General features: G+C 36.8%; 1 protein-coding gene across 1 annotated transcript in view; it reads left to right on the top strand.

The window, feature by feature from the left end:
• The window catches only part of MEGF9 (multiple EGF like domains 9), an 84,355-nt gene that overhangs the window by 33,396 nt on the left and 27,512 nt on the right, over positions 1 to 23,447 (top strand). The window contains exon 2 of the mRNA XM_059410928.1: positions 7,796 to 7,997. Coding sequence (XP_059266911.1) covers positions 7,796 to 7,997 — 202 coding nt within the window. The remainder of the gene's footprint in view (positions 1 to 7,795; positions 7,998 to 23,447) is intronic.

Consider the following 23,447-nt stretch of genomic DNA (forward strand, 5'->3'; position numbering starts at 1 on the left):
GGGAAATACAAATCAAACCACAATGAGATACCACCTCACACCAGTCAGAATGGCTAAAATTAACAAGTCAGGAAATGACAGATGCTGGTGAGGATGCGGAGAAAGGGGAACCCTCCTACACTATTGGTGGGAAAGCAAGCTGGTGCAACCACTCTGGAAAACAGCATGGAGGTTCCTCAAAAAGTTGAAAATAGAACTACCCTATGACCCAGCAATTGCACTACTGGGTATTTACCCTAAAGATACAAATGTAGTGATCCGAAGGGGCACATGCACCTGAATGTCTACAATAGCCAAACTATGGAAAGAACCTAGATGTCCATCAACAGATGAATGGATAAAGAAGATGTGGTATATATATACAATGGAGTACTATGCAGCCATCAAAAGAAATGAAATCTTGCCATTTGTGACAACGTGGATGGAACTAAGGGTATCATGCTTAGTGAAATAAGACAATTGGAGAAAGACAACTATCATATGATCTCCCTGACATGAGGAAGTGGAGATTTAATGTGGAGGGTTTGGGGGGTAGGAGAAGAATAAATGAAGCAAGATGGGATCAAGAGGAGACAAACCATAAGTGACTCTTGATGTCACAAAACAAACTGAGGGTTGCTGGGGGGAGGGGGGGAGGGGGGTCGGGAGAGGGTGGTGGGGTTATGGACATTGGGGAGGGTATGTGCTATGGTGAGTGCTGTGAAGTGTGTAAACCTGGTGATTCACAGACCTGTACCCCTGGGGATAAAAATACATTATATGTTTATAAAAAATAAAAAAATAAAGATAAAAACAACAACAACAACAAAACCTGTGCCATGGTTACCCACTTTTTTCCCATGTGTCTACCATAAAGTAGAAGAAATGTTTTGTGATAGTGAATTATGACCAGGAATTTCAATGGATACATTTTTATTTTAAAAGGTAAAGCTTAAAGCTTTTCTTTAAAAGTAGTGGCTTTAAAACTTTCCACATTTCCGTGAAGTCTGATTTAATGCAAAAAAACTCATCAGCTTTAATATTGAGTTTCCCAGTTTTGCAAAGATTTGTGATCCTACCTTGGCATAACATAAATATGGAATGTAATTTGAGTATCAGTGTTATGCTAGAGTAAGATCTTTTATAAAAATAAAAATTCTGTGTTGATAATTCCTTTTCTCCAGAATGAGGCCTTTCCAAGATTTCTTTACTCTAAAGCTACAAAGATGGAATATGGGCCTAATAAAAAGTACATTTTGAAATAAATACACCATTTTTATTTTGAAATAAATTATTTATTTTTAAATAAATACACCCTATACTTTGGAAATCAGGCCTGTAGTAAAGACAATATTATTTGTTGTTGTTGTTTTGTATTCTTTTGATGTATAGACAGAATTTGAATTAAGTATTCCCACTATTGATTCTGACAACTATTTTTCTATTTCTTTCTGATTTGAAAATAAGGAGATATGTTATTTTTGTAGATATTATCCTAGGTTTGTGGAAAAGACAGACTGGGTAGATTCGAAGTCATTATACTTACATGTATTTCCCTGGTGTTTGTTTAAATAGAGTAGTGTTTTTAATGATGAATCTCAAAGGAAAAGAAACAGTTGTGTATGAAAAAGGAATTCGAATCCTATACCTCTTTATCTTATTTTTTCTTTTTCTTTTTCATTTTATATGGGAGCAATTATAACCAAAGACTTAAGTTGGAGCCAAAGGAAAAAGATTCTACTTCTTTTAAATAACATTTTATTTATTTATTTTGTTATCAGTTGATTAATTAATATATTTTGAAATTATTTTATTTTTTAAATTTATTTATTTGACAGAGAGACACACAGCAAGAGAAGGAACATAAGCAGGGGGAGTGGAAGAGGGAGAGGGAGAAGCAGGCTTCCCGACTAGCAGGGAGCATCCTGTGGGGCTTGATCCCAGGACTCTGGGATCATGACCTGAGCTGAAAGCAGAGCTTAACCACTGAGACACCCAGGTGCCCCTAATTAATCTATTTTAAAGAAATAAAGAGCACATGTATATGTGAGAACTGGAGTGGGGGGTGAAGGGAAGGGGCAGAGGCAGAGGGAGGGAGGGAATTTCAAGGAGGCTATGCTGCACTCAGAGCAGATCCTGACACTGGGCTCGATTTTAAGACCCTGAGATTAGCACCTGAGCCAAAATTAAAAGTTGGATCTCAACTGACTGAGCACCCGGGTATGCCAGTTAAATAGCATTTTAAATCCTAAAACGTTCCACAACTTTTTAAAAACATTTTATTTTATTTTATTTTTTAAAGATTTTATTTATTTATTTGACAGACAGAGATCATAAGTAGGCAGAAAGGCAGGCAGAGAGAGAGGGGGAAGCAGGCTCCTTGCTGAGCAGAGAGCCCGATGAGGGGCTCAATCCCAGGACCGTGAGATCATGACCTGAGCCGAAGGTAGAGGCTTAATCCACTGAGCCATCCAGGCGCCCCATTCCACAACTTTTTGGCAGTAATCAACTGAAGCATTCATCAGTTCTTGCTATCTTAATTATAACATTAGCTTTGCAAAAGGGTTCAATTATTAGTTGGGCCCCATGTGATTTAATGTCACAGTCCAGCTAAAGTAGTTGCTTATGGGACACCAAGGCTTCTTGTAAAATCTAAGAATGTAGGAAAAAAACCCCAAAAGAAATGAAAAAAAACGAACAAACAAAAGAAAACAGAGTCTAGTAAAACCTCATTGCTTTAAAAAAAAAAAAAAAAAAACTTTTGTGTTTTTTAAATTTACATCCAAAAAATTTTATTCATATGGTATTCAGTTCTATTAATGTTTAAAATTTTGGCATTAAGATTAAGTGCTGAGCCTTGATACATTTTAAATACATGTCTTCTAGCTTTTGCTACTTTGACATTGAACAGCAGACACATCAGTAAATATTATAGTACATTTTTTTTATCTCTTCTGAATATGGGGAAGAATGAAAAGTTTTAGAATAGCCTAGAGCAGATTTTTTAAAAAAATATTCTTAATAGATAATTTTTTTATTCTTCCAATATCTGAAGATATTGAAAACAAGAGTGAAATCTTTGTTAAAGGAATGAAAAGGAGTCGGAAATTGAGTTTTGCAAAGGTATTTCCACAATTTTGCAAGAGGCAATAGATAGAATTCAGGCTATATTCCTGAACCAGATTCCTCTGAGTGCTCTGTGTTAGTTATATTTATGAATATTTTTCCAGCATCTGTGCATAAATGCAATACTTGCTTTGTAATCATTTTAGTTCAGTAACAGTGGTCTTATCAATGAACACTTCTTTGTTCTCTGACATTTGCATCATGAATTGATGGGGGACATATTTTTTCATTTTCTTATTCAGATCTTTCATTTACTGCTTTTATAGTTCTTTTTTTATCTGCAAAGCCTGACAGAAAAGGTACAAAAGGTTGTATCAAATTGTTTGAGTCTCCAGACCTCATAGTTAATTACAACATTCAGAAAGGACTTCAAAAAGAGACAGGGAGAGAAAACACATTAATTGGGACATAGTATCACAATTAATAAATTTCTAAAAACTACCATCAAAGTAGCTGCAGATACCAAAACACAATTAAAATTCTCTAGAAGATACGGTGAACTTTTTTACTGAGTGACATGAGGTGGTTAAGAGCTGGATTCAGAAAGAAGACTACCAGGTATATGAGAATAAGTCTTTAGTATGTTTAGGGAGACAATCTCTTACCAGTAAGGGTGTTTGTGCACAAAGGCAGTGGAGAGTTTATGGGGCTTCTAAACAAAGTTACTCTGTATTTATTTTTCATTGCTAAAAATATTCATCTTCCTGGACCTTGGTAAGGAATGTTTGAAAAAGTTCAGTATTTGATTTAAATGCAATGATTACTTTGGATACTATTACTACAAAATCATAATGTATGTTTGAATTCTCAGAGAAGAATGCCAAGTTATTGTCTCTTCTCTGGGCCTTTGTATTTCTATTTTCAAATAAGTTTGGCACCAGATTTTAGTTTCTTATTCTTCCTTAGCATTCAAGTCATTGCTCCTCAAAGTATTTCATTGCTTTTCAGAAGTCAAACAAAAAGAAAATATATTGCCAAAGATTGCCATCTCTCTGCTAACATTTATGTTACTTTCCTCTAATTATTTCTTTGTAGAGCTTTCCCAAGAATCACAGGGCATTGAAAGAAAACCCACAGCTCAAATGATGGAGAATTTACTTCATATGTACTCTCAGGCAGCCAAATGAGATTTTTGGCATTTCATCCAGACTTGTCTGGGATTAGTTTTTGTGTCCTCTTCGTATTGTTTCCCATTAACACCCATACTAGTGACTTGCCATCAGTCATGTCACTGACTCCTTTGTGCTGCTTTGCTAAGATTCTACCTCATTAAAAAGTCGGCACTTCATCTCTTGTTCTTGACTGTAGGTCCCTCCCACTGCTTCTATCATTTGAAATTCCTTTCTTTTTCGTATTGCCAGCCTCCTAGTAAATTGCATGGTTTCTGCATTAACTTCTGTCTGGTTCTATATGAATGTCAAGAACTGTGAAGGCTCTGAGTTTTTACTCTACTTACAAGCTAACAAGTTATCCTGATACAATTTATTGGATATTCATAGTGCTTTACATTTATCACTGTTGCTCATACTATTCATTTAACTTGGGTCATTTCATTTGAGGTCAGTCACTTGGACAGGGCCTCAGATTCTGAGCTCCAAACAGAAAAGACGCATATGTCCCCTGGCATTTGGTATGCTTTGGTTTAACTTCCTTTCCTTTGGTTAATTTGGGGAGGAATGTTAACACGATAGTGTATTTTGTCTCCATAAATCAACCCCCTTCCTGGCATGAGGGTCGTCCCTCTTGCTGAAATATTTGCGATGTATTCCACTACTGCTAGGATGATTAGTACAAGGGGCATATAATGAATAAATGCTCTTTTTCATCCTCCCTAAAACCACATCCACAGCCCTTCTCTTTTCATCATTGTATTTGTAGGCACCTATATCGTTAATATATGAAGCTCAGGATACATATTATACCCCTTATTTTCTTCCTAGATAACCTACAACTTGGATTTCTGAATGTTGAGACACTAACTCCATTTCCTAAACATTGTCAAAAACCACCATGGTAATAAACCCAACCCCAGGCTTTCTTGTCCACAGGGTATAACAAAGTGGCCTATGAATCTGACATCTGAATTGTTGTTTATGTTATCTAGTATCTCTTTCTTCCAGCTGTTCTACTACTTCTCACAATACCCCAGACTACCTCCAGCTTAGGGGTTGGGGCTGAGTGTAATAGGTACTATATTATGCCCTGTTTACAGAAGAGAAAAGGAAGGCACAGGAGGGTGGTTAACTTCTCTAAGGTCATAAAGTTAGTAATGAGAGTTGGACTTCAACCTATAGCTGTCTGCCTTGATGACTGTACTCATAACTGCTTCACTTGACTGCCTCTTCAAATTATTGGCATATAAGAGTTATAGGTAGTAGATGTTGTTACAGATTCACACTAGGGATGATAGAATTAGAGTTTGAGGAGGAATAAGTTTCAGCTGATTCTTGAAATAGGGGATAGGTTTGAATATGTGAAGAGTAGAGAGCATTTCAAGGAGGACAGAATGAGCAAATGTCCAAAGATGAGGCCAAAAAGAATATGTTTAGAGGATATTGAAGAGATTGACTAGGCTTTATAGAAGTATAAATAGCTAATTAACTTGATTAGTACTGAAGTATATCCATTAGAACTTTATTTAAAAAAAACAAATTTTTTTCTTCAAAGTTTTTAGATTAATTGTGTTATTGAAAATACTTATCTAATTGATTGGGAACACTGATCCAGGTTTCAGATGGAAGTACATTAGTAAGGAGATAACAGAATAAAATTCTCAGTCTTAGACTTTTTTCTTAATCTGTTCATTTTGCTTCAGCTAGTTCTGCCCACACCAACATAATTTGGTCAGTTTAATTTGTGATGAAATTGGTCCAACAGGAGGAATTGGATGTATGTTGAAATTCTTCCAGATTCGGAAGAAAAATGTTATTTTAAGCATTCTGGTCATTTTTGGTAGAGTGTAGGTCTTACCATGAAGTTGTCACTGGCAACTTTTCAGACCACTAAACATGGCTTCCTTATTTACAAAAACCACACACACACACACACACACACACATGCACACACACCAACCACTAGAAATAATGAGAAAAAAAGGTAACTCTGTCAAAGAAATGTCATGCTTACATAGGCTAGTGAAAATAAGAACGTTAACTGTGTTGAGAAAGTTTACTGATAACTTTCCTAATTTGGAGTTTAAGAAATCTTGAAGTCTTCTCTGAGATTTGTAACTAATTTACCCCTCATACTTGAATTATGCATAAAGTAAATCACTCACCGATATATGTATATTCATGCATTTGATCTATTTACAGATTAGAAGAGATGGAAAGAGCAGGGAGATAAGCTGACCCCAAAGGTTAGGAACTGAAGAAGAGTGGGAGGTATGGATTGTATGGGCACAGTCAAGTGGGAATTTCTTTGTGGAATCATTTGCTTTGACTAGTATGGATAAACAGCTTGTGATGACATTAGGAATCTCAATTTCCTTTTCCAGACTAGAGAAGCAAATGCATTTATAACATTGTATTTAAGACCTATTAAGACCCTGGATTTGCAGTTATTCAGTAACTTTTTAAAAAATCATCAAAAATGGCATTAAAGATTTATTTTTCCAAGCTACATTTTTATCAGTATAATGCCTTATCTCAGAAGTATACTCAGATGTATATGCCTTATACTCAGAAGTATAATTTATGCTAGATTTGGCGGGGTGGAGGACTTGTTAAACCTAGATTTGTGGCTATTTTGGAATTGGGGCTATTCCTAAACTGTGTACAAGGTTTTATTTTATCTGCAGTTGACTTTACTTATTTTTCACATGCTCACAATAATTTGTGTTGATACTGTGTCAAACCATGTTGAAAATACTTTCTTGGTAAAATGAGTATAAACAATAGCAAAAACCAAATTCAAGCTGACCTTTAAATACATCTACATTTAAAGGCTAAAGCCAAGGACTTCAAAATATTTTCATCCAAAGAACTCTTTGAAATGTAGCTAAAGGAAAGTTCTTTTTCTAAATCTTAAAACTTAGGAAAGATATTCAAACTGTGATTGGTTTTAGCCCACTGATCAAAATGACGGTGTAAACTTTCTCATCTGGGATTTATTGTTCATCCTTTCCTTAAAGTTTCAACTCTCCATGAATTCTTTCCAGGGAAGAGTATATTAGCTTATGATTCCAGCTCTAGCATAATTTTGTCTGACGTGAATAAGTGACCGCAGTAAACCATTTGAGCTTTAGACTTGTGCTGCTATACAATGCGAGTATTCATTATTTAACATGTTGCCATTTCCAGCATATGATCTCAGTGCCATGTAGGTAAGAATAGGTCTTTAGAGGTTTCCAGTCCAGAAAAACTGAATGGTATACAGGATTTCCCTCATTCTCCCCACCCCCCTCTATGGGAGTGTATAGTGTAGGAGGCTAGAAGATAAAGATTACTGGCAAGGACATTGAGAATATTAGCTTCATAATTATGAGTGATGTATGGTTTTACATTCTTGACTGTCTATATTTCCCGTGTTCAATAAATGGGACAGCAAGTGAATTTGAACCCAAATTCATGTTTTTCCATCCTTATAAAATTGTCATGAATACTTATTAGGAAAAATAAAATAGCATTCATTTTATTAAGAAAGCATTAAATCTTAGCTACTGATGTCTCTTCTCTTCTCTCCTTTATAGAATATGCATGTAACTGCTCTGTGGTGGGAAGCCTAGATGTGAATCGCTGCAACCAGACCACAGGGCAGTGTGAGTGTCTGCCACCTTATCAAGGGCTCCACTGTGACACCTGCAGGGAGGGCTTTTACCCGAATCACACTTCTGGGCTCTGTCTGCCATGTGACTGTAGTCCACAGGGAGCCCTCAGCGCGCTCTGCAGCAGGTAAGCAGCAGAGGGTGGAGGTGAGGCTATTTTTTCAAGAAAGAGAAAAGGCTCTTGTTCTCAAGGACCAGAGTGGTTTAAATAAAGGGGGAAGGGAGGCATCGATTTATAAAATATTTCATATACTTGTATCTCCTCACTTTGTGTACTTAATATCAAAATTTAAAAGCCTCTAATTTGCTGATCTAGTTCTTCAAAAGCACCTGGTCACCAATTTTGCTTTGTGATAATTTTTCTAAATTTCATGGAAAAAATTATTGAGAAAGCAATCTCCTCTTGGAAGTGATAACTTCCTGGCATTTCCAGTGGAAACGTTCTTGTTGTTTATTCACATGCCATTGGATTTTCAGAAAACTTACTCCTTGCTTTATTTTGTCTCTTATCCAAATGCCAGAACTGTTTCTTTGCACATCTGAGGCTTAAAGTTGGTAATATCCTAATTTCTCTAACTTTTGGGGAGAAGACTGGTTTTACCAACACAGTTTAGGGAACCAAAACTTGATTAAGTAGGAATTACCTGGAAATTACCTTTAAAATAGTACGTTATTTGGAGACTATTTAATGTTGTAAAACAGTGTCCCACCATCTGAGGATTTGCCTTCTACTACATTGAAAGTAATTATTCTTTGACCTTGTATGAGGCACCTAGCTTTTTGTGAACCCCAAATCAAAAAGCTGAAAAGACAGTGTTATGTGATGATAAAAACATAAGCTTTACAATTGGGCTAACTTGGGTATAGATCCAAGATCTTTTGCCACTTGGAGCTTTGTGCTTTCAGCAAGTTATTTCATTTTTCTGAGCCTCGCTTTCTCCTCAAGTTCATTGTGAAGGTTAAATGGATAAATGCACGTAAAATGCCTAACACACATCACACAATACATTCTGGTTTGTTTTAATGTCAAAGGAATACTGTTGGCTTAAATGAAGGAATAGTTTTGAAGAACTTTTAGCTCTTTGGTAGAAGTCTCTTTATACAAGCAGTAGTTATCTTGGATGCTTTATAAATCATACTATACACATGATATGCAATATTGTATCATATCATACCTCTATTAAAAATATGGATGTGAACTTGATTAAGAAGTTTATAATTTTAGGTGCCTGGGTGGCTCAATTGGTTAAGTGCCTGCATTCAGCGCAGGTCATAATCCCTGGGTCCTGGGATTGAGTTCCACATTGAGCTCCCTGCTGAGATGGAAGTCTGCTTCTCCCTTTCCTTCTGCGCCCAAACCCCACGCATGCTTTCTCTCTCTAGCTTGCTGTCTCTCAAATAAATAAATAAAACTGTAAAAAGCAAAGAGAAGTTTATAATGCAACCATAATCAATGTTTATGATGATTGATACTTTTAGAGAGTTATTTGTTTTAATCTTTGGAACTCTATTTACATGGGTTTTTAAATCACAGGTAAACTAAGTGGCAGAGGAAGAAGTCTCAGTTAGGATTCTAAGCCCAGTGTCCCTATCACCATGTCCTGCAGCTTCTGTAATGAGAAAACTGATAATCATTCTGTTATTGGAGACTGAGAATATAGTAGTTGCTTATCATTGCTCCCTTTGCTCCCATGTTTTTATGGGAGCAAAATAAAAACATGCCTGCACAAGCTATCCTTAGAAGGTTCAACTTTCTTACCATTTTACAAGATGAGATTTGGATAAGTTTGCTCATTCTAATATCTAATGGCATGATACCGCTTCCTTTAGAATGCGATTCTACAAACACATTGTTTTTCTTGAGAACCTTGGAGACATAAAACAGTGTTTACTTCTAGGCCAAACTGCTTTATTAGAAGAGAAAGAAATAAGGGGAGCATTGAGAGGGAGTTTTAAAAGTTGGAGAGGAGGAAAAAACAGTAATTTTAAAATTCATGTAGTATCTTGCTGTGTCCATTGATCTTTTACAGATTATTTCTTTTTAAAAAATATTTATTTATTTTAGACACACAGAGAGAGGTGGCATGTGAGTGGGGGGGGGGGGAGTGACAGGGGAAAGAATCTTCAGGCCAGCTCTCTGCTGAGCATGGAGCCCTACAAGGGGCTCGGTCGATCCTGCCACCCATGAGATCGTGACCTGAACTGAAACCAAGAGTTGGATGCTTAAGTGGATGAGCCCTATAAATTATTTTGTAATTTATAGGCAGCCCTATAAATTATTTCTGATTTTTTCCCCCGACAGTTAATGCCATTAAGTGACATAGGCTAAACACTGTTCTGAAAATAGGTCGTAACTAGAGAATAGTGGAAAAGTGCATTGGACTAGTAACTCAAAGATCCAGGGCTGGGGTCGGTAAGCTACAGCCGTGAACCAAATCCAGCCTGCTGCTGCTTTTGTAAGTAAAGTGTCATTGGGATGCAGGTGTACTCCCTTGTTTATATATCATCTGTGATGGCTTTTGTGCTGCCATGGCAGAGTTGACTCATTGCAGCAGAGACTGTGTGGCCTGCAAACGTAACGTATTTACTGTCTGGGTCTTTAAGAAAAAGTTTGCCAATCCCTGGTTTAGAGTTCCAGTCCTAGTAGATATTGCCGGGTAACCATGTAGCTTTGGGAAAGTCACTTTACTTTTCAAAGGATTTATCTTTTAATTTGTGCAGTGGTGGTTATAATCCATGTCCTGTTTCTCTCTTGTATAGAGTTGTTTTGTCTTAAGGATCAAACAAGAAAATTCACATGTCAATTTTTACAACCCATACTTTCTAGACATATAATAAAAATACTAGTAGAAACCATTTTAAGCATATACTTTATGCTAGGTCACTTACGTTCATTATCTCATTTAATTTTCAAAAAACTCCCTTGAGGAGAGCACTGTTATTTTCCCACTTTGAATATGAGAATTTTGATGTTTAGGGGGTACAGTTAACTTACATAACTTACACACCAAAGCTACCTTTCAATTCATTTGAACAAATGTAACAAGCAAGTGCTTATTCCTTGAAGCAGAATGACTTCATACTTACACAATTGTTTTTCTTAGTAGAAAGGTTCTTGGTATTTAACACCCAAATATCCCAGAATGTTTTTATCTCTCAATTCAATGTGTTTTGGCTGATGGTTATAGAAGAAAAATTTGTATTTATATCCCAGGAACACAATAATGTCATATACAACATTTTAAACAAAGTAACATGTGGGAAGTCTTGTAACTGGGGTAATGTCAGAATGCCATGTAAACAATTTGTAAAGTGCACCACACGTCAACAAAGAGGATGTGCACATGTTACTGCATATAAGGCCCCTGGTGACAACCGTGGGAATTGCTTTGGATCAGGAAGGGACGTCGTGGGCATTATACATCTTAACAAGGGAGTTTGCTACTTATTTACAGGTGCTTTATTGTGTTTTAGTTACACTTTAGAAAGTTGATTAGTAGTTTTTGGTTGATAGGTAATGGATTGTAATTATTTTCATTTGAAATATTGGAAAATGGGTTTTTTATTGGCGTTTCATGTAGAATATATGATTTTCAGTAATGGATGCTTGATGTTAAGCAGGAGGGAGAAGATACCTGTATTATTATTATTATTATTACTTGATCTATATGGACTGTTTTCTCTGTATACCTAATGTACCTATCCTTAGTAGGTCTTTTGTTATAAATAACATGTAATTTTATAATATCTGCATGCAGTCAAAGTATGTTGATTTTTCACATCATTTACCATCATCTTCTAATTGCCATGGGAAAGGACCTTGTTTCCCCTGCAGCCCTTAAAAGTGATGTCTGTTTTCTCTCTCTGATTCCTCTTATCTTAAGACCTGGAGTTGGAGTAGATCATCTTCCTTGCTCCTCATTGCTGCTTGCAGAGTGCTCTCCCTTCTCCCTTTCTAAAACCCTGCATCTGAAGCTCTTAGCAGCAGAGCACGCTGTTCTACTCTGTGTCGCTGTTCCCCTACCAGGAACCACCCTGATCTCTTATCCATGGCTCACTGTTGTCTTTCTGCCATGACATCTGTCAAAATCCTGCATGATTTCAGCATCTATAGATGATCTCAATGCTTTGGCCTTTCAGTTTCTTGACCTCTCTTCCAATAAGCCTTCCTCCTTGCTTCCAATAATCTTTATTTGTTTTACTTGCCCTATTTCTTGATTGTCTATGGCCCCAAAGTTAGGTATATTAATTTTTTGAGATAAATCCATAATCTTTTTCTGTGGGTTACTGCAGAGTAATATTTAATTTTAAAAATTTTAACAGTGTTATTTCAGAATGTCAGGCAATTTGTCAGAACAAACAGCACATCACTGAAGTCCTTTAAAAACCTGTAATCAAAGGAAGTCTTTAGAAAGAAGATTTGGGAGTTCTAAATACAGCTGTAAGCAGTGCATTTCTCACTACCAGAACGGAAGTTAAATTGACATAAGACCAGAAGAACAGAAATGGGAAGTTGCAGGACTATGTACTTTGGCAAGAACATGTGGGTGAACCATGAAGAAACACCTCTGTGTTCTGCTCTACTATAAATTATATGAGTTAAGGAAAAAGGAAATTGTAGGCAAGTAGCATATGTGTAGTAGAAAGGAAGTGGAATCTGAAATCAGTGACTTTGATTCTATTCTTAGTTTAGCCCCTACTAACTGTATAACCTTCATACTTATGGAATATAAGGAATAACATGGAGGACATTGGGAGAAGGAAGGGAAAAGTGAAGGGGGGGCATGGGAGGGGGAGACAAACTATGAGAGGCTACTTTGAGAAACAAACTGAGGGTTTTAGAGGGGATGGGGTAGGGCGATGGGAGAGCCCAGTGATGGGTATCAAGGAGGCATGTATTGCACGGAACACTGGGTGTTATACATAATGAATCTTGGATCACTACATCAAAAACTAATGATGTACTATATGGTGACTAACATAATATAATATAAAAAATTAAAATTAAAAAAATTAGATATCTGACCTCTCTGAGCCTCAGTGTTTTCATCTGTAAATTATATATTTGACTTGAAGGATTTTTGTGAGACTTGAATTGTGTGTGTGTGTGTGTGTGTGTGTCCCCACTTACATTATGACAGGCACATAGATTCAGCTCAATAACTCCCTAGAGGTTGAGTCTATTTTTTTTTTTTTAAACATGATGAATAGAACTGGTGACTCACCAAAGAGGAAGGTTAAGTCCACCTGTGTTGTGCATGAGGAGGGATTGGGGTATTTGTTTTTGTTGGTAGGCTAAAGAAGAAATTGTTCATTCTAACAGGAAAAAAAAGTTTAAATTATTTTCCTCCATTTTCACAAACATGTTAAACCTCTTAAAATTGGACAATCTGTATTTTCTTTCTTTCTTTTTTTTTTTTAAAGAGGTGAGGAGAGAGAGAGAGGATAAGTGTGGAGGGGCAGAGGGAGAGGAAGAGAATCTTAAATAGGCTCTACGTCCAGCTTGGAGCCCAATGTGGGGCTTGATCTCACAACCTGAGATTATGACTTGAGCAAAAATCAAGAGTTGGATGCTTAACCAACCGAGCCACCAGGCACCCCAACAATCTGTATTTAGTAATAATAATAATAATAATAATAATAGTTAAAGTTAATCAAACACATGCTAGGCACTATCCTAAGACCTTCATTTGCATGTAACAGTTGATTTAATTCCTATAGCAACTGTATCAGCAAGCACTATTATTATAATTCTCATTTGCACAGGAAAAAAAATTGGAAGCTAGGTAAATTGCCTAACTTATGAGTAATAACCAGTAAGTAAAAGTGTTGGGATTGAAACATTTGTAACTTGGAACATTTGGGATATATTAGATTATACATACTAAAACTATGTAAATTATACGTTCGATTATAAGATTGTTAACTCACAAAGAGGAGCAAAAATTCTGGAGTAAAACAATATTGCTTTTGCTCTTGTCTAGAAGCCTGTAACCTATGCTAGACAAAAGGGCACAAAACTACTAGAAGACAATAAAAAAAACAGTTTATTAATACATGCTGAATTTCTAGGTCAAATAGTCTAGAGCGAGAAAAGAATAAACTGAAGTAATAAGAGAAAAGGCTTTCCACAGGAGGTGGGAACCGAGATGCACCTTCTAAATTATGATTTGGGAAGGCAGAGGGCTGAGAAGAAGACCTTATCAGGAGACAAAAAACCATGCAGATTAAAGTGAATTTCCTAAGATTATACAATGAGATGAGAAATCTGAGCTCTTAACACCTACTCAAAATTCTTTTCTGTTTCCACCTCCTTGTTCTCTTTTTAAAAACAAATAGAAGTAGAAGAGTGGACTCAATTCTATCCTGATTCTCTTGTACATCTAATGCTCATGGAACAAACAGCTGGCTTTTAAAAAATTCATCTCCCTGTTCTTTATGCCCCTATATTTTCAGTGGGAGTTGCCCTAGTGAGGGTAGAACTTGGCTGTGGGAACCAGATGTGGGTTGAGCAATGTCTTTATGTGCAAACACAAAGTCCTTTATGTACTGACAGATGGCCACCCCCGCACAGCACCATTGATGTTCCAACCTGTTTAATTGGGAGGGAGTCGGTCTACGATATCTTTTCATTTTTGCTTTTGCAGTGCATTTCTAATGTTTTCCTGATTTATATTTGGACATATGTTTAATAAGTGAATGAAGAAATCATATAACATTTTATCTCAAAAAATCAGCTTGCCTGGTGAGAGCTTGTATCTCTTACTACAGCCCTTAAAATATTGTCAGGGTTGGCTTTATATGGGGGCAATTATATAATGATTTGAGATTTTTAAAATGCATCTATAGTAGGTCAGTATGTTAGGTGCATCGTTATAGACTGTCTCTGTAGGATAACAAAGAAGCTCTGCTGTGGTATAATATCCTTTTACATAAAATCTGTCATTGCTGCCATACCCTGAGTGTATTTTGAAATATTTATTATTTTACATCTTAACTGTGGGAATATGCCCCAGGACAGAGGGCAAAATTTTACTCATGAAGTCAACTTGAAATAAATGTCAAACAGAAAGATGGCAAACCACTGAGGCACACATTCACATGGGACTCAGATAAATCATCGCTTGTGTAATAATTTGGAGTAACAGCTGCTTGTGTAAACTCTTCTTTATTACTTTGCATATAATCTGGGAGATACAGAAAAAGTAATTTGATTACTGGAAACAATTAACAATTGAGGAAAGCTGTGTCATTTTATTCATTCATTCATTTCATTCAATAAAGGCATTGCCCTTGCCAACTCTGTGTCCAAAGACATTATCCCTGTGCTCATGGCACTTATTGTCAGTGGAAAGATAGAGCATGGGATATTTTTCCATCTTTTTGTGTCTTCCTCAATTTCTTTCATAAGTGTTCTGTAGTTTCTAGAGGTTAGATCCTTTACATCTTTAGTTAGGTTTATTCCTAGGTATCATACTTATGGTTTTTGTTGCTATTGTGAATGGAATTGATTCCTCAGTTTCTCTTTCTACAGTTACATTGTTAGTGTACAGAAAAGCAACTGATTTGTGTGCATTGATTTTGTATCCTGCCGCATCGCTCAATTGCTGTATGAGTTCTAGTAATTTGGGGTTGGAGTCTTTTGGGTTTTCCACATGCAGTATCATGTCCTCTGCAAGGAGAGTTTGACTTCTTCTTTGTCAATTTGGATGCCCTTTATGTCTTTTTTTGTTGTCTGATTGTTGAGGCTAGGATTTCTAGTACTGTGTTGAACAATAGTGATGAGAGTGTGCATCCCTGCCCTCTTCCTGATCTTAAGGGAAAAGCTCTCAGCTTTTCCCCATTGAGAATTATATTTGCTGTGGGCTTTTCATAGATGGTTTTTCTGATATTGAGGAATGTTCCCTCTATCCCTATACTGTGAAGAGTTTTAATCAGAAATGGATGTTCTATATTTTCAAATGTTTTTTTCTGCATCAATTGAGAAGATCATATGGTTCTTGTCTTTTATTGATGTGCTCTACCACGTTGATTGATTTGCAGATGTTGAACGACCCTTGTGGAAAGATAGAAACACAAACAAAATATGAGTATTCAGAAAAGTGCACAGGAGATTCAGGGAAGTGCTGAGTGAAAAAGTTGCATTTAAATTGAGACCTGAATAACCAGGTTATAAAAAATAAAAAATTAAATTGAGACCTGAAAGAGGAGTAGAAATTTGTATGAAATAGCAAGGCATCTTCAGTAGAGTGCAAGTGTCTCACTATTTCTCAAAGGCAAGAACACTTGTTAGTGGTAGAAAAAAAGGGTTGAAGGAGAGTGGGAAATGATGAGATGAGACTTTTTCTCTTTACTGTTGTTATCTTTAACACTTAGAACAGTGCCTGGCACACAGTACATTCAGTAAATACTGGATGAATGTATAGAATGAATGAATGAAGAATAAGAAGGACCAGACCATAAAAGGCCTAATTTTATCCATTGAAGAGATGCAAATTTTATCCATTGAAGAATATCAAAAAAGGAGTGATGTTGGATTTGCTTTCAAGAAAAATCACTCTGGGGCACCTGGGTAGCTCAGTGGGTTGAGCCTCTGCCCTCGGCTCAGGTCATGATCTCAGGGTCCTGGGATCGAGCCCCGCATTGGGTTCTCTGCTCAGCAGGAAGCCTGCTTCCTCCCCTCTCTCTATGCCTGACTCTCTGCCTACTTGTGATCTCTTTCTCTGTCAAATAAATAAATAAAAATCTTTAAAGAAAAATCACTCTGTCAGAAATATGGTAGATAAAAGAGAGTGAGCTCAGGGGAGGAGACCAATGAAACTGGACACTGGCATTGGTATTGTCAATGGTACAAGAGAGAAGGGAACTAATATAAGAGGTAATTGGAGAATAAAATGTGACAAGGCTAGGTGTTTGTTGGTACATAAGGAGTAATGAAGAGAGCAGTAGAGATGACTCCCATGTTTCTTTCTGGCTTGGGCACATGAGGGAAGAGATATTCCATTAACTAGATAAAGAATACAGGAAACTTAGCAAGTTGGAGGGAGATGATGATGTTAGGGTTCAAATGTGTTCATTTTGAAGTAATTATGAGATATTCAGATAGAGATATCTGATAAGATAGGTGCATATCCATTGTGTAACAAACTCAAGAAATTTTCTAGGATATTCTTCTGCCATTCCTTTGGAAAATAGAGCAGAGCCTTACAGCTTTAATTTTATTTAAACATAATTTTATTCTGTATCCCAGTTATTCTGGCAATGGTACGAATATCTAGTTTAAATTATCTTTTTTAAATTCACTTTTACGTTTTTTTCCTTGAAGGTAGAATTTTAAAAGGTGGCTGTCTTAGTCAAAAGCAGGTAATTGACCCCCTTATCCTATCATGATTAATTTGTTTCAAAAAATGTTCATACAGTGCCAATGGCTTATGTGTTAGAAGATGTTTTAAGCACATTACACCAAGCATCCTGCTAAGTTCATGGTAAAAGAAATTAGACTAAAATTTGAATGTTAACAAATGGCTAGACAGGGCCCATTCAGAAAAAGGCACCAAGAGCATTGAATTTAAGTATAAATAATGTATGTCTATTACAGTTTAGATGGCTCTGTGTGTTTTTCAGTATACTTCTATTTTAAATCCTCCATTCAATACAGGGCATGTTCTGCTTTCCTGGTCTTCTAATTATTAACTAGATAACAGCTGTAGTCAAATGAATGGAAAAAAACACAACACATCTTTCTTCCAGCTATTGGTGACCTTTGAGAACATGGAAATAACATGTCACAGTGAGTTGGTATAGTGGCTGTTGATCAAACAGGGTATTTTCCCTAACCCATGCTGCAGACTCTTCTTAATTATTTTTTTTTAAGATTTTATTTATTTATTTGTCAGAGAGAGAGCGAGCGAGAGCGAGCACAGGCAAAGTGGAAGGCAGAGTCAGAGGGAGAAGCAGGCTCCCTGCGGAGCAAGGAGCCCGATGTGGGACTCGATCCCAGGACGCTGGGATCATGACCTGGCCGAAGGCAGCTGCTTAACCAACTGAGCCACCCAGGCTCTTCTTAATTATTTTATTAAGCCACTTTAAGGCCAGTTTGAGATTTTTGAAAGAAATATTTTAAAGCTTAAATTTAGTTATTGATAATGTTAAAAGTTCATTTGTTTGGCTTCTGCTGAGAGACTCTCCCAAATATGTAGATGTATATATGCTAATAACAAATAATCATGTTCATACAAATTGGAGTATTTGGTATCAGGGTGTTTATATAACAAATTATGTGCAGGATACTTTACTAGACTTTGTGGGGAATAAAAGATTAGTAAGACAATGGGCCTTGTTCCAAAAGAGCTTCCTATCTAGGAAGGACACTAAAAAAGTATAGAAATAATTATAACAGGAAGTAAAAATTGACCGACATCATAAACTATAAGGGTAAATTATTAAGGGGATTAAGAATCTGGGTGATCTCACTTATAGCTGAAAATATCAGAGATTATTTCATTGAAGAGATAACTTTTGACCTCAGTTTGAAGATAGAAAAGGATTAGGCTTACAGAAGTGGACAAGGTGGGAAAGGATGTTAGAAAACAGGAAAGAGGAAGATTAATGTCTCAGAGATGTGCTTACACAGGATGTAAGATGGAAGAGAAGTGGGGGCAGAGGAGATAAATCAGGCAAGTCCTGCTAGGGTCAGGTCACAGAGGGCCTCAAGGGCCAGATAAATGATTTGGCTTTTATTCATGATGCCATTTTTAAGCAGAAGAAAGATCAGCACTGTGTTAGGACACAGTAGTAGAATGGATGGATATAAGCAGGGGGCAATTAGAGGCAGAATGAAAACTAGTGAGGGCCAAAATTAGGATAATAATTAGAACAGAGAGAAAATTGACAGTGGGCAATAGTGAAAATGGTGATATGCCCCATGATAGCAGGGTTTCTGTGCATAATTGTCTAGCAAGTTTGTGATTTTTCACGCTACTACGTATCCACAAATCTAAAGGTAGTTTGTATTTCTAAATTGTATTTAAGGAATCGCTCAGTCCAAGGGTTCCTTCTCAGCCCATATTCTCTCCCTGTGTTCCCGTTCTGCCTTTGTTGCAGGCTGCGGAGACTGAATCTGCTCTCCTACATGCTTCAGTAGCTGCTGCCACACACCGCATTGCATGGCATTTGATCCCCCCTGAGCCTTGCTGCGGAGCGTCAAGCAGGGGTCCCCACACCCATGTTCTTTCTGTGCAGCTAAAAATAATTCCAAGGGCCCTTTACCTTTTGAGAGTTTAAAAACTATTAATCTTTGTAGAGAGGCCTGTGGGGGTAGCCAGTATAATACATATGGGAAAGTTGAATGGTTATATAAGTGGCAGACTTTTCCACAAACAAGGTTCAGATGTAGGCACACCTCTTTTATTTTTCCACTTAATTACTCTGAGACTCATATGCCTCAATAGCAACCCATTTTCCTTTTGAGGCAACCCATTCTCCAACAATTAATTACTCATTTTCCAATAACTCTAAGAGTTAGTCCTCTGATGCTAAGTATCAGGGGAACGGGATTCTGAACAGTTCACTGCCATTACTGGCTCCCACTCCTGTATGGCATTGCCAGGTTGGACAACCTGACAGGTGATGTAAGGATGTAATGATGCTTTCACTGTTCTGGATCCTTAAAGAGGCCAGAGCAGTTCTTTGAGGGAGGATGAACCCACTCCTCAGTGCCAAGTTCTTTCAAGGAGGTTCTACATTAGGGCTCTAGAGTTCTAGATCTTAACAGTCAGCTCCTTTGGTTTATACATGCAGCTGTATCTCAGTGTGCAAGCCAGTTCCAAGTGTTCTAGTTGAGGACTTTCCATAGAATCTTTCACCTAACAAACCCCAAGTCTCCCTCCCTCCCCAATAACAAAGTTCTTGCTACACTTTTGTCTCAGGACAGTAGGGCCTGTTCACTCTGTACTGACACAACTAAAGAAGCCTAAACAAGTGATTCTTCACCCAGATGGAAAAAATCTGCTTCAAGATTATTTTCTCTTCCTGCCCAAATGGCAATGCTGTTGCAAAGTTCTCTTGCTAAGGAAAAAAGAAACCACAATTTAATCTGTAGCTAAGCATCTCTCAGGACACTTTACTACACTTAAAGAGTGTAAAAATCTTATAAACACATCATGTTTTTCTGTCCTAAAATTTGACTTCTTTCTCAGATGAAATTATGACACAAGTTGGCAAATAATATTAACATTATTACTACCACCATCAACCCCAGAATGAACAGTATTAACATTTATTGAATGTTTGCTCTGTGCCAGGCTAAGTGCTTTATATATTCTAACTTCTAAGGATAAAACAACAACTGACTGAAGTGGAACTAGTCTCATTTCACAGATGAAGAAACTGAGACTTGAGTAATTTGCTCCAAAACAGATAACTAGTAAGTGACAGAAGCAAGTCAAACCAATACCTGACTATACTGCCTTTATTTTATCAATTGAGTTTTTTAATTGAGTGTTTTTTTGAGTGTTTATTAATTGAATGGCTGAATCTCTGCCTATTTTCTAAATATACCTGGTAACTGTTCTAAGTTTAGCTACTATACAGACAGATTCTTAGCATGAAGAGTTATCATTTGAGTGATCAAGATAACATCATCAGTAATAAGTCATGTATATAGTGTCGTGTATCCCCTAATACAATGCAGTGAATGAGAAGGGCATGTTACCTCTGAGGTAGTCTTTGCTAAAATTCATAATTTCAGTCTAATCACGATGAAACGTCAGACAAGCCCAAATTGAGGAACATTTTACAAAATAACTAACCAGTACTCTTCAAAAGCTTCAAGGTTATAAAAGACAAGGGAAGACCAAGAAACTGTCAGAATGGAGGAAGCTAAGGAGACATGCCCTGTAAACAAACATAAGATAATATCTTAGATTGGTTCCTGGAACAGAAAAAAAGACATTAATGTAAAAATTAGGGAACTCCAATAAAGTCATAGTGTACTTAATAGTATTATAGCACGGTTAATTTTCAGTTTTGATGAATATGCCATGGTTATATAAGAAGTTAACCTTAGGGGAAGTTGGGTGAATAGTATACAAGAACTCCCTGTACTATCTTTACACTTTTCTTTACATCTAACATTATTTAGAAATAAAAAGTTGATAGAATTATTATTTAGAGCAGTCAGTCAAGGGAATATGGATAGTATTACTGTCTTATGATGAAGATGTAGCTGGCCCTAGTGATAATTCTTAGTCTTAGGTGCAGACAAGGAATCACAGTAAGGAAATTAACGGACTTTGCTGGCATGGAGATCTGCCACTTTAGATGTATGGCATTGTGGTTAGAATATACAATCCAATTCATAGCCTCTTTTAATGTTTTAAGTATTTTTTTTTCCTATAAAGTTTTAAAAGAAAAGCTTCTAAATCTTATGTTAGTAGACGACTTAGGCTGAAATAGAAGGACACTTGTTCCCACAGAGAAGGCTTTGTCTTCCCCTGTGTCCCCTGAAAGAAAATTAAATCAGCATGACTTGTTCCATCTCAATTGTTTTTTTTTTTTTTAATAGCAAGAAATATGTTTCCTAGAGGGTAGAGAGAATATGGGACTATTCATCTTTTTTTCCCTTGGATTTGGCTTCCATTCAAAATACCTAAATTTGTCAATTCCAAAGAGAGATCTTGACTTGAAGTTTCTCTAGATTTCCTATAAAAAAGATACAAATGCTTTAGCCATGATTATTTTGACATTCAAAGTATATAGGGCTAGTTTAAAAAAGTATCAGTTCTGGGGCACCTGGGTGGCCCAGTGGGTTAAGCCTCTGCCTTCGGCTCAGGTCATGATCTCAGGGTCCTGGGATCAAGCCCCACATCAGGCTCTCTGCTCAGCAGGGAGCCTGCTTCCTCCACTCTCTCTGCCTGCCTCTCCGTCTACTTCTGATCTCTGTCTGTCAAATAAATAAATAAAATCTTTTAAAAAAATGATCAATTCCATGATTATGGTTCTTTATATATTAAATGAATTCTGTAGTATGGTATATTCCATGTGTTTTAACAGTGAGGGTATTTCAGGCTTGCTCCTGTTTTTATAAATTCAGTAGGTTTCTAAGTAATGTTAATAACTGATATCTGAACTAGTATTCTCATCTCCTGTACATTTTCTCATTTGATTCTAGCAACAACCCTGTAGGTAAGGTAAGGATGAGGTAGGTAAGGATGATTTTTACCAAATTACTAATGAGAAGAAATAATTAAAATGTTGGAGCCCAAGCTTGGACATTTATTAAATACCAGAGCAAGAGCAGTAGACTCAAGCTCTTCTGACAACTTATCTCATGTTCTTTCTGTTACCTTCAACTTCCGTGGCACTCAGTTCTGGGTTAGTGTATACTCCTAAGCTTGAGGTCAGAAGTTCTTAGTCTATGAAGGGGGAAACGCATGAAATATAATGGTGGATATGTATTTTTCTATGGAGAAGGTCTATAAGATTAAATGGGTTCTCAAAGAGATCTGGGATGTCATTAAATTTAAATTTTCTTCTAAATGCTGTACAGGAAAGTCATAGACATTCTTCTCACACTGCCAAAAGCATAATAAAAAACATGGCTTATATTGTCAATGACAGAATCCCTTCCTTCACTTCTGCCAATTCCTAACACATACATTGTGACCATTTCCTTAATTAAGTTTCACTTTTGCTGATCCTGAATTGATTATTTAAAGAGCTCTAAGGTAGAATACAATGTCCAGTAAAAGATATTATAGATATTTGAAAGAAGAGATTTCACAGGAAAATATATTCATTTTTTTGACTAAACTGTTCACCTAAGGAAGCTGCATAATGCAGGAGAGACAGCAGAAGGAAATTAACATTCAATGAACACTGTTTAACCTCTGTTCTTGATGCTTTACACATACGACCTCTCTGACTTCTCAGAACAACTTAGCTGTCTTGCTCTTGAGGTTGAGTTACTTAACAGTATGGCATAATTAATAAATGGCAGAGCTTAGATTTGGGCCCAGGTCTGTCTGATTCCAAGGCTCTCCCCACTGCACCCTAAAATAGAAGGGCGAGATTAGATATGGCAGTGTGAGTCTCAGTGTCAGTATAGGTCTAGGTATGGGTGAGCATGATTGATCAACCTAAGGAGTAGCCCATGGAGACATAAATCTAGAAGTCAGATCTCCTACAGTGAAATTAAATACTGTATAGAAGAAGTCAACTTGAAGTCTTGAGAGCATCCATAGAGAATCATTTGAAAGTCAGGAATTAGGACATTATAAATATCAAAGTTGAGTCCACTTGCCTTGTTGGGGCTTAAATGGGTTTAAATGTGGGAGATCTGAAAGCAAGTGTTGTGAACCTAGTCATTGGGGTAGGAAGTGGTGAGGCACAGCCACTGGGACAAGGAGCTGGACATCAGGAAACTAGGGACAGTAGTTGTAATTTAGCCATTGAGAATATAGGGACTAAAGTCAAAGGAACCAGTAGCAGATGAGACTTAATGATAGTTCACTGAGGTTGACTGCCTTAACTACCCACTTCTTAGATCAGAACTGATACCAAATTAAGGGTTAAGCAC

This window comes from Mustela nigripes, chromosome 9, assembly GCF_022355385.1.
Source record: "Mustela nigripes isolate SB6536 chromosome 9, MUSNIG.SB6536, whole genome shotgun sequence".
NCBI lineage: Eukaryota > Metazoa > Chordata > Mammalia > Carnivora > Mustelidae > Mustela > Mustela nigripes.